General features: G+C 36.6%; 1 protein-coding gene across 4 annotated transcripts in view; it reads left to right on the top strand.

The window, feature by feature from the left end:
• Positions 1-12,870, top strand: part of LOC102697689 (unc-79 homolog, NALCN channel complex subunit) — an 81,084-nt gene that overhangs the window by 20,320 nt on the left and 47,894 nt on the right. For all 4 annotated transcript variants that reach the window (XM_015351054.2, XM_015351052.2, XM_015351053.2 and 1 more), the window contains exons 11-17: positions 444-472; positions 6,963-7,192; positions 8,463-8,634; positions 9,935-10,165; positions 10,755-10,945; positions 11,778-11,901; positions 12,614-12,754. In XM_015351054.2, coding sequence (XP_015206540.1) covers positions 444-472; positions 6,963-7,192; positions 8,463-8,634; positions 9,935-10,165; positions 10,755-10,945; positions 11,778-11,901; positions 12,614-12,754 — 1,118 coding nt within the window. The remainder of the gene's footprint in view (positions 1-443; positions 473-6,962; positions 7,193-8,462; positions 8,635-9,934; positions 10,166-10,754; positions 10,946-11,777; positions 11,902-12,613; positions 12,755-12,870) is intronic.

The following is a 12,870-nucleotide window of genomic DNA, read 5'->3' as shown; positions in this document are numbered from 1 at the left end:
TTAGTGCCCAATAGTCTGTTATACAGTATATTGTTTTATTGTTAGCAGCTATAGAAATCTGCACAGTTCTCTGTACCAAAGTGTTTTGAAGCATAGTAAATAAAATGACTGACTGTAGGTTCACATGACATTGATCTAAATTCATGTCACATGCACACATCATAATTCTAATAAGTGGAGTAGTACAGTGACTATCAAAAGTATTAACCAACCTTTGACTTATAGTGTTATAAAATTGATTCATAATATAATTCATAGTTTTCTGCCTTAAATTGACATTCTGTAATGTCAAATTAAATTCAGAATAAGCAGTTGAGGAGAGCTTGTCTTCTACCAGGGAAGCCAAACCCACAACCCAAACTTTTACAGCTGTATAGTGAGGTCCACTCCAGACATAATTCTACTTGTGTATGTTGAAATTCTATGTACCTTCGCCCCCACAGCTGAAATATCGGCTATTTGTCAGAAAAAGGTAAGAACTGAACTGTGTTTGTGGTGGTGGTGGGGGGGAGTCTGCAATTGTATTTGTGTGTGGGTGTGTGCTTGAAAGGTTGGAGTCTCATGGTTGTTTTTTCTGGTGCTTTCATGTCAGATCATGTCCATTGTAATGTATCTCATTTGCAGTCATCAGAGGCAATGTGGACATGCAGTGTAATCAGGGAAGTGCGGATTCAGCAGGAAGGAGCCACAATTTTTGAGAGGACGGTTGAATTAAAGCTGATTCTAGTCACCACAGTCAAGATTATTACAGGCGTAATGAAAACAAATTACTTAATACCCCAATGTACAGGTGCTTCTAAATTTGGTTGGCCTACTCAAAGTATTATGAAAACTGCACCACAGAGCAGTGAAAAGCTCCCGGACAGCAGCGTAAGCCAGATGGCATTAGCATCAGCAGTGACCAGCAGAGATTACATGATATTGTACGTGTTTCTAACTTAGATTTCCAGTGCTGGAGAGCACAGGAATCGATAATCGACAGGTTATCGATTTTTCATTTATAAATCAATTTGTAAAAGAGCTTGAACAATTAACGTGTGATCAGGTAAGCAGGAATGCTAATAGTAAATCAAGAAATTTAGATATGATTAAGAGCAAAAAGGCCTGTAGGACATTGATGTCCTGAATGTAGCAAATTGCTTGTTGAAATGATCAATAGCTTACAGTTTTAGATCTTTAGAAACAGGCCATTCAGGATGACCAAAACATACTGAATTAGAACTCCCTAATACCAGGTTTTGGACAACCCTGACTTATGTTAAAAAGTGATGTTAGTTCACTTAGGTTTGTATTGCCATAGTATGTAGGAACATGCTCACATTTACATACAAAAGTAATTTCTCTATGGAGCACATTTCACATGCAAGTTGTCTGAATAATGCCAAGACTAAAAAAGTACCCCACACATAAAAATTTAAATCTAAGACTAGTATTCCATGCCCTTGCCTTTGGGGTCCTAGCCTCGCTTCTCTTGCAGCTGAGTGTAAGAACTGAAGGGTATTGAAAGGTATGTTTATTCAGCTAGATTCAGTTAAAAGGGTGTAACAAGAACGGTCATGAAAGTCACTGGGACCTCGCGAAATTCTTATGTAATAATGTATGAAATATTGAAAACTGTGATGTAGCATCAATTAACGTTTTAGACTTTCCAAAGGATCCCAAATCACCTGTCACAATAGTTATTAGAGAAGTCAGAAGCTTGTTTTTCTACCATACATCACAATGCTGAAAAAGCATTGATCTTTAAAATAAAGAAAGAGTAAGCTCTGCTAGCACACTCTGGAATCTAAACCTCTTTCTGCTGAATTCGCCTACCTGTTTCTAGGACAACGCTTGATGTGTAGTTGACTTAGAGCCTTCAAAGCTACCATACTCAGCTTGTTGTTGTCTCTTGGCCTGTCTCTGCCTACAGTATGGCAGTTTTACAGTGCCCTCCAAAAGTATTGTCACTGCAAAAGTCAAAACTGCAATTTGTTATTAGTCAAGTAAATTGCACTCATGATCTTGAGTTTTATATCCATGGCAAGTACTGTATAAAACAATACATTTTTTATATATCATATATTTAATATATTATGCTTCATAATTTGAAACAGAAAAGATTTGGAACAGATGAGAATAAGATAAACATTTCCCAAAGTGACAGAAAGCATAGAGTGTGGAGAAAGAAAGGGCCTATATATATATATATGCCCCAAAGCATTCCACCTCATTAAGAAAGCATGGCGGAGATAATGTCATGGCCTGAACATGCATGGTCACCTCTGGAAGTGTCACACGATGATGTAATTAATGAAGGTGGCCACAGAATTCTGAAGGCTACAGAAAAAAAAGGATTTTTTTGCTTATGTGTGGAAGAAAATGCTTCTATTGGCTGCAGCTTCAGCTTACAGCTTGACACTGACCCAAAAATATGGTCAAAGCAACCAAGGAGATCTTCAGGAGCAAAATCTTGGACCCACTAGGTCAGTCTCCAAATTTAATTGCACCTAAATATGTATTTCACATGCTGGAGAAAAACAAAAAAAGTCAGAACACCCCATAAACAGGCAACAACACTGGCTGCAGCAAAGGCTTGGCAAAGCATCTTATATGATTGCACAACCAATTTGCTGGGATCAGTGACACAGTTGTTGCCTTAACATGATATACAACAAATACTTTCTTTTATACTCTGAAGAGTACAGTACTTAAAGTGATTGTGTTCCAATACAGGTCAGATCAAACCAATGGTTTGGACACAAAAAATGGTTTTCAAGATTATGCATGAAAAAAACTAAAAAAAGTATTATATTGTACTTATCATTTATATTCATCTCATGATCATAAATATAAATTGCTTGACTACGAAAAAATAAATTTGGAGGGGACTGCAGCTTTGTGATGGTATTTGCATATCATATACAGTACTTAACTCATATGTATTTCTCATTATATGACCTATAATGTCCTGCTCTTGTAATTTTATACAGTGTGCTGAATATGATTTCTGTGTAGTTATTACTCTCTGCATCCACAGACACAGGAGCTTTATGGCTGTCAGTGCATAGACCCTCACTGGAGTGCTGGCTGGTGAATAATTTAGTGGTCTTTGCTCCCTTGTTGTTGTATGGAGGTACATTGTAGGTCTGTCAATTATACACAATTTAAAAAGAATTTCGTAGTTCATGTAGTTCACTGTGGTGGTTGATCATTGCCAAAGGCAACTGTGCTATAAACTGATACAGAGCTAAAGAAGTGACACTAAAAAGCAGTTATAACAAATCACCAATCAGCCTAATTTTTATTAGAAGTACAAATTAGACGTTTGAGGCTCAGTAGTGGCACAATTAATGTTCTTATTTACGTCTTTTTTTTTATCCCACATGGTAAAAGTAAACGTTTCAGGCCATACAATCAGTATAGCGTTTAAAACCTACAAAATAAAATGTTATATTAATGGTAATATGTTAATCAAATGTGACATATGAAATAAGTTTAAGTTATATTATTACAAAACAAGAATATGGAAGATCAGTATTTTACCCATTGCAGACTAGTGTTGTACTGTACTTCATGAATAGTATTCGTAGTGTTTCATGCTGTAATTAATAATGCTGTACAGATATGCTGAAACTACAATTATTCTGAAAACTTTTTACTGTTCTGGAGCTAGTCAAATCTGACAATTAAGCAAAAAAACTTTTGAAATCCATAAGATAAAATATAATCTAAAATATAAAATACAATATAATATATAATGAACCAATTATATATGTCTTCATTTTGACTTTTTAGGAAATGAAAATGCATAATGTATTTCTCACTATAAGAATATGTAAATTGAACAAAATAAATTGGTATTTATTTTTTGGAAAACTCAAGCAAGCAGACCTGAAGTCAGCATAAAGCACCTTGTGTTAAAACATTGTTACACATAAATATGAAATAATAGATTGGTGTCAGCCTTTTGAAAAATGTAAATTTACTGATTTACCATGGTCAGTAAAATGATGGTAATGAAATAACAGTTGTTGTAAATAAACATATACTCAAATATATTCTAAGAAAAGGGGAACAGAATTAATAAGCTTTTCAATCAAAGAAAAAAAATATAATTGTGTGTAGCCTACTTCTAAATATGTTCTCACTACAGTGCACACTAATCTCAAGTACTATTTATTTAATTGTAGTATGCAATAAATGCTTTAGTTCGACATAATAGGAATGTATTTAACAGTCCCATGTCACTCCTTTTAACTAGTGTATCAACTTAAAGACGTTAATTGAATCTATCCCAAAGCAACAAACTGCAACAGCCTGCTCTAATAACTCGTTAAAGGTTCTTAACAAGCGATGTATATTGGTCTCCTGAGCAAGAGCAAGGTCTGCTCTTTCTAAATGGAATTTTCTAAGCACTTTAACCAGAGGAAAGAAATTACCTTACAGTAAATATGATGTTGCTGTGGTCATAAAGAAGATGCAAGATCAATCATTTCAGTATGACATTTTCCCTTGTGTTCTTATACCCAGCCAAGTTGTTAAAATAGATACCTTGTCTTCTTGCAGGAAATGGCTAGAGGAGATCTTCAAGCCAGCTAATTGTTAGCAGTCAAACAAACTGAAGGGGCCAAATTGCCTCTCCTGGTGTGCTGACCTTCATATGTCCTTGACTGCAACAAAATATTTATTTGCTTTTAATTGATTTTAAAATAAGCAGAATTGTTTCCACACTAAACCAAGAAGTTTCAGATTTTTCAGAATTTCTGTGATGAAAAAGCCATCCTAATTATGATTTATGAAACCTCTAGTTTTAATATTAAAATCTCACAAATGTGGTGGTAACCGCATAATTGCTTGGTAGTAAAATGGGACATTACATTTTCTTTTAAAATAAGTTAAGGAACAGGAAGCTGGGAAAGATCAAGAAGGTGCAAAAACCATTCAGCTGCTCCTGCTCAAGCCTAAACCTAATGATCCAAGAATTCAATCAAACCAAGGGAGTGTGCTCACGATCTCTACAACTCCCTCTGGGAAAACAAAAATGTATCTTTTTCTCTTGGACATTCTTTTAATTTCCATGTGTGCCCTTTGGTCTTTGGATCATTACTGATTTTGGAAAATGTCCCCTGCGTTGACTTTGTAAAAGAATCTGAACATTGTGATCTTTTCTGAGCAGGCTAAAAAGATTTAGTTTCCTTAATCTTTTAATAGGGTGGGCTTTAATCTAAAAGACCTTGCAGGATACCTTCTCAAGATGAAGAAAAGATTCATAAGGGAGCTGTGATGGCCACACAACTTTCAGGAAACGAACAAACTTTTTCTCTATTTTGGCTCAGTTTTGCCAGGCTTAATTTCAGCACTGATATAATGATACAAGTATGTAAAGAGACAAATGGTACTGAAGATAGTTCAGGACAAGAAACAGGAGATTCATTTTTTTTCTCAGAGTTCTGGAATAACTCCCTAGACTTGATGTTGAAGCCAACATTGTAGGATTACTTTAAAAACAGCTCGATTGAATTCTTGAATTATTAAACATTACTTTTATTCACCTTTATTGTCTTACATCCTTGTTTCCTATTTTCTTATGCCCTTAAGAATCTAGCAGTTTTTTTTTGGCAGGAATCATGCAAGTTTTATGTAGGAAACCAAACATCAACATGACTTCCTCTTAAATGCATAAAAAAGCTTTTCTAAGCTGATTATTTGAGGAAAAATTATGTGTTGATCTGATGAGCCGTTGTTAATGTCATTGGCAACAAAATGATAATATGATGACCATAATGCATTGTGTAAATGGGCCAGGCTTTCAAAGCCTAAAGAGATTAAATATGTGCCCATGTCTATTGGTTTTATTTTTAGAGAATGTCATTTCGACTGAGGATTGTTCTACACTTTCATAACAATGCCCAATGCACTCACAGGCCATCAGTGATTAAGTGATCATATGGAATTGCTTGGTCTGGGCATTATCAGTGAGGTCCTTTATTTTAGAATGTATTATTTTTAAATGTGAAGTTTGAAATTGTTACTGTTTTTGAAATTTTACAAGATTTTTAAGCTACATTCTGAGCTATGATTATTGATTTTTTTACCTCCAAGAAATAGTTGATTTAATATTTCCCACCTGATGAGCTACAGAAGTAGATAACTGCACTTTAACTGGCAGTAGATTTGGGAACTCCTGGTATATTTCCAGCAGAGCTGACCTACAATATATACTGTGTGTCAATGAAATCATAAGAAAAAAGGGGAAAAAAATAAAACTATGATCTAATCAAATAAGTGAACTTAGAAAATAATATATATAATATTGTGTTTTCATTGGTTTACATTTCATTTTAAATTTAAAAGTATTTTTTTTTAGATACAGGAAGATGTTAAAAAATAAAAGGACTCAATAATATTTATTAAACGAAGTTGATAAAAAGAGATACATTCCTTTTCAGTCACAAATGTAAGTTTGCAATTAAAAATCTTGTAATTTTTTTGCTCATGAAAAAAAGAATTACATCTGTTATTTTTTAAATATTTGACTCATTATTTACCCAATTTAAAAGTATAACAAAGATAATTTCAGACATGAATGAAAACCATATCCCTGACTGAAACATGCACATACTGCATATGGTACACTATGCATTCCTTTCATTTCTATAAAGTCTTTTTAATTTTTGAAAGGCGTGAATCATAAGGGTATGACAAATAAGCTGTACACGAAACCTAAACCGGTTGCAATACCTGGTTCAAATAACATTTCCATGTTAAAATCCCTTGACACTTTATATTTTTGTACTTTGTTGATTAGCATTATTATTACTACAATAATACTAAAGCTTTAATTTCTTAGAACTTCATCATAAAACATTGGAGTAAGGCTTTGCTCTTAATGCACAGTTCAGTAAATCTGTTCAATTATTTCAGTCTCCTTGAAAATCCAGATCATGGTGTCTCTGTATCACTCTTGTTCCCCTCAACAGAACTGCAGCTCACACGTCAGAAGGGCAGTCGTCACCTGCTTCTCAGCTGGCTGCTGCGGGCGCCATGGCAACAGACCTGTCCGCTACTGCAAGCGTTGCCATGTCAACCACCACAGCAGCGAGGTGGGAGCCTCGGCGGAGACCCACCTCTACCAGACATCCCCTCCCCCCATCAATACCCGCGAGTGTGGAGCGGAGGAGCTGGTGTGCACTGTGGAAGCAGTCATCAGGTAGGGGTGAGATGTGAATCGACAAAGATCCCCTCTCTGAGCAGAGTTAGAGCCAGCAGCTGTGTATCTTCAAGCCCGTTATCAGGGCAGCCATATTGCAGTTCCCATTAACCCCCAATACTGCCTTCCCAATTCTTTAGTTCATTTGGTGTGCTCATAAACCTGAGGTAGCTGTATATGCAGGAACAGTCTATTTTTTGTATGATTTGTTTAAAGAAAAGTAAAACCAGCATAAAGCATAAAGACTGATATTTTCATCATATTCACAGTGACACGCCTACAGTAGATAGTAAAGTCACACCTACCGTAATTCCGATGACAGCCTCTCTGAAGTCATTTACTTAAAAAAGACAATAACATCACATTTTAATAATTTCCAGTGCTCTGGTCTAGGCTTCAGTGTAAAAGAAGATTGTAATACATGTTTTATTTTTGAGGATGAATTATATTTCCAGACAAAATAGCCACTGATACTTCACTGGAAATGTATACATTATGTAACAGCTCTCCTTTCTCCTGTGTTTTCTGCACTGCACATTTTTGCAGTTTAGCTGTTTTGGTGCTCCAGCAGAGCACTGCAAAAGTGCAGAAATTCCCTATTCTGTTTCTTTTAACTTTCTCTTGACTTCCCAATTAACACAACAGTCAAGAAACAGCTCTTTTCCTGAGGCTTAAAGCATGACTCATATCAATGTTGACTCATGGTTTGGCATCTGCACTTTAAACCACAAGATCATGTTCCAAATAATTAAAAAATAATAATAGATTGAAATGGATTTTTCTGGTAATTGACTTTAAAGGGCAGAAAACCACTTTTTCAACTTTTGAAAAACGTTCTATTATTCTAGCGGTTATTTAGTTGCTGTCAAACAGATTGGAAAGCTGGGCTGAACAGTCTCCTCTCCAACTTTTATTTTATGGTATTTCCCTACATGGGAATACAGTATTTGGTTTTAAATGTTAGATTTGCCTTTTTCCTGTGCTGTATCATATCTCTAATGCTTCCTGAGACCTTTCTTTTCATAGCTTCGAATCTAATTACACCACAGTAACACTTTTTAATTAAGGCAATTTTATTTATTCCACAAACAATAACTGGTTAAAACTGGATAATATTAAGATAAAGGATGGGAATGCTTGAGAAAATTAGGCAGCCAGGATTTCCCTTCCCTTACAGTGATGGAAAATGTTTGCTTTTTTGTGTGATGTAGACAGATTTATCTGCCCTGAATGCCCTGTACATTGTGCTGTACATTTCTATTTGTGGCAGCCTGCTGAAGGAGGCAGAGTTCCATGCAGAGCTGCGTGAGTATGAGATGAATCGGCGCAGACAGATGGGCCTGTCCTCCTCCCATCACTCTCTGGATAATATCGACTTTGACAACAAGGATGATGACCAGCACGACCAGCGACTACTTAGCCAGTTTGGCATCTGGTTTTTGGTGAGAACCTTGCATGCAGCCTAAAGTTAATTTGTTAATGTATTCAGTGCTCACTGTGGTGACAACCTGAAGACGTGTGTCATACAGAGTACACAAATAGTGGCCTGTGTGGTCTGCGTATTTTACAAAGTAACACTTATGGCTCAAAAAAGTTATGTTAGGACTTAACTGGGATTGCTTTGACCCTTTAAAAACCTGTCTACTTTGCAGGTTTTCACACAACCCATGTTAAATCCAACTTCAAACCAGCTATTAGTGACAGTCTACATCAGGTTAAACAGAAGTTTAACTGTGCACGGTCTTGGTCTAAAGTAAGTTTGGCACAACAGCAGGTTAATATCCTTCTATTGGCTTTTCATAGAAAGGGATCAAGATAATTTCAAGCTTATCATAAGAAAAACAATTTTTGAAATACTGTTATAGTCGATGAGATCATCTATATAGGTACAATACTGTATATATCTTTAAATCTTAAGAATTCATACAAGCCTTAAACATATGATAATTGAAGACACTTTCTAAAAAAGCTGAGCTCAATTACGTGTGTAAGTCTTCGTACAGTTCAATGCACTATAACTGCACTATAACTGCCCTGAATGTACTGTATTCCTAAATGTACTGTATTCCTGCAAGCAGTAAAATAGAAGACAAAATGTTTTATCTTGCAATTTTCAAAAAGTCACCAGTCTCGCCTTGTGAATTTGGATAACACTGATGCTCATGATCCTGAAATAATCAAGACATGCAGCATAGCAGACAGCTGTGCGTCTTCCAAAATGCAGGGTAGATCTGAGGTTCAGGTAACTTAATAAACTGTAGACAAAATGGTCCTCTTTTCCATTTACAATGTAGGGGACTAATGGAACATTGATTTGATAACTGTGGTGTGCCTAGGACAGGTTTCAGTGCTGGTCTGGAAAGGTTTTTAATCATGGCATGAAAGAGAAGATTTAGATTGAATAGATTTAGATTTATGAATACAGACCCCAGGCCTTTCAGAGAAATACAGCATTAATCTGTGGTACAATAATGTTCATACCAGTGTGATGGTGCAAGTCTGACCTTTTCGTACACAGCGCTATTTGCATTTAAAGTGCCCTAGCTTATAAATGAATGCAAACTACGTTCATCGTGGAGAATTGCAAAACAAACTATAACAACCTTTCCGAAATAGTTAAGAAAATTAACCACCCAAGACGTGGAATGAATAAAGTTACTGTATTGCAGCATTACTTTGCCAGGCTTGGAAGTCTGGTGATAAACTGTTGCTTTGTGCATTGGTACATGCCTGGTGCTACAGGTGAGCCTGTGCACACCCAGTGAAAACACCCCTACGGAGAGCCTGGCCCGCCTGGTCAGCATGGTGTTCCAATGGTTCCACTCCACGGCCTACATGATGGATGATGAGGTGGGCAGCCTGGTGGAGAAACTCAAACCTCAGTTCGTAACGAAGTGGCTGAAGACAGTGTGCGACGTGCGCTTCGACGTTATGGTTATGTGCCTGCTTCCCAAGCCTGTGGAATTTGCTCGAGTAAGTTCGGAGGGAGAGTGGGGTAGGGGGAGGGCTTGAAAACTTTACTCAGAAAACATGAATGGGAAATAAGTGGGTGACCAACAGGCTGACACAGTGACTGTGTCATCTAAGCTTTTACAACAGCTAGAAAATGATGAAGATCACCAAAGGAAATATTGGCTTCTTATATATATTTGTGTGTATGATATAGAACCATCTTTGGAGAAGAAAGTGTATATTAAGATTTTTTTTTATTAATGAGGAGGAGAAAATGTATTAAAATACAAAAATACGGTTCTAAAATACTGTAAGCACACAAAAAGCACTCCGTACAACACTTTTTAGCTTTTAATTTGTATTTGACTTAAAAATCCTAACTGTTTAATAAAGAATACAGAAAATGTAATCCTGAAACTATTCCTCTAATAATTCAAATTGATCAAATTGTTTTTTGTAGTGAGTAATTTACTAGCCTATCTAAGCTAAGTTAGTTTGATATAAATATCTTTAGATATTTATAGCCCAGAATGAAAATGTTTTTTTTCTGTCCTTGTAATACCTGAAGAAACATTGTGAGCTCTCAGTGCTAGGTGTAATCTTCTTTCAGGTGGGGGGTTACTGGGACAAGTCCTGCAGCACAGTGATGCAGCTGAAGGAAGGCCTGAATCGCATCCTGTGTCTGATCCCCTATAATGTCATCAGCCAGCCTCTCTGGGAGTGCATCATGCCAGAGTGGCTGGAGGCCATCAGGACAGAGGTGCCAGACAGCCAGCTAAAGGAATTTAGAGAGGTGCTCAGGTAAGACTGACAGGTCACCATTGCTTCTTTAGATGTACCCATATACAGTATATATTGTTTGAATTCTACTGAATGGAATTTTAACAAAGGTTAAGCCCTAATCTTTCCCACTCCTACTTACCATGTGTTTATGAATTTCATGATTCTAGAGCACCCACTCACACAATATCAGATCCTGTACAATGTAGCAGAACTTAATACCATCACAGTAAAGTACTATAACAAGAATGTTTGGAAAATACTTCAGTTTCCATACCTTCCATACTGTACCTACCACTCATATTTCTGCTGCCTACAGAATAATGTATTAAAATGGTCACATTTTGAGTCTGCTTTTATGTCATTGTAGACAAGTGACAGCTAATTACCTGTGTTTGTATTAATCCTAAAATGATGCTGTCATGTGAATCAATTAATTTAGTCACAGAGGAAGAGACTTTTCAAAGGCTTTTATTTAATTTGCAAGTCTTAATGCATAATGACCATGTAAATATTTTTGCACGACTAGATTTCTGTTTTAAATTGCTAAGCACTTGCATGTTTGGTTCAGATAAACACATTATTTATGTAAATTTCATCAAATGGCCAAAGCTTTATTGCAGTATTTTTTGCACTGAAAGAATGTCTTGGTGTAAGCACTGAAAAAAAAGTGTGAACCTTCAAAAAATAGTTTGCTTACCAAACTATTTTTACCAGCTGAGCCTTACAGAAAGAAAATAATATTTGCTCCTTTTTCGCCACAGACACAATAAGCTGTGTTAAGCAATGTCATTGTTGTCTATGATGACTTTTCTGACGAATTTACAGTCCTTATCTATTTGTATTGTTGCAGCAAAATGTTTGATATAGAACTGTGCCCCTTGCCATTTTCCATGGAGGAGATGTTTGGTTTCATCAGCTGCCGGTTCTCTGGGTATCCAGCATCTGTTCAGGAGCAGGCTTTGCTATGGCTGCATGTAAGTACAGACCTGAAGTCCTATAATGCGAGAGTATCACAGGATGCTAAGTGGTAAAAGTCCTGGCCTGGAGGACACAATGAACCCTTTATCCCTGTCACGGCTGATGTGATCCTAGCTTATGCTTTTAGTACACTGTGAGTGACATTTCAAGAGACACCACACAGTCTGTGCTGCAGCGTGGGGTGGATTTCAGTGAGCTAGGCTATCCTTGCATGCCGTGTAACACAGACCCTAGAGCCCTGGGGCAGACTGAGCGCCCGTGTGCTTGTAAGCATCGTGATTGCAAGCCAGATCACTTTGATGCTAAATCTACTGTAGAGACTGTGGGGCTTGCAGTACGGGAAGCAGATGGTGCTAGCTTGTGCTAGCACACGCGTAGAAAAAAACAGCAGAGATCATTAACAGCTGGTGAATCCAATTTGGAATTCCAAAAGAAAAAGGTTTTTGCCCATGCCAGTATAAACAACTAAGATAAACTATTAAGATAGGAACAAATTATTGAGCTGAATAATTAGTATGGAACAATTTAACATGATCAATGGTTTTTTATGTACCCTTTCCAGTTAATCTGTGTGCCTATTCATTGTAGGGAGAAAATGTTAATCCATGTTCAATTTCTTGATGACAGCAGGGTACACACAATACAGATACTAATAGAAAAGGCTGACGCTTATCACGGTTTATTAATTGCATTTTGTCTTTTGTGCAGGTGCTCTCTGAGCTGGACATTGTGGTACCACTGCAGCTGCTCATCGGTATGTTCTCTGATGGGGTCAATTCTGTAAAAGAATTAGCCAATCAGAGAAAAGCACGAGCCAATGACTTGGCAGGAAATCTTGGGGCACGGAGGGTAAGAATTTAAAATTTTTCTAACCAGAGAAGACAGAGTAGATCTGAGATACTTAGTTGTCTAATTATTTCTCAAATTTCCCCAAACTTCAGTGTCTTAAGGCAAAATAAAAATAT

This window comes from Lepisosteus oculatus, chromosome 8 (assembly GCF_040954835.1).
Source record: "Lepisosteus oculatus isolate fLepOcu1 chromosome 8, fLepOcu1.hap2, whole genome shotgun sequence".
NCBI lineage: Eukaryota > Metazoa > Chordata > Actinopteri > Semionotiformes > Lepisosteidae > Lepisosteus > Lepisosteus oculatus.
This window is presented reverse-complemented; position numbering and strand designations above follow the sequence as displayed.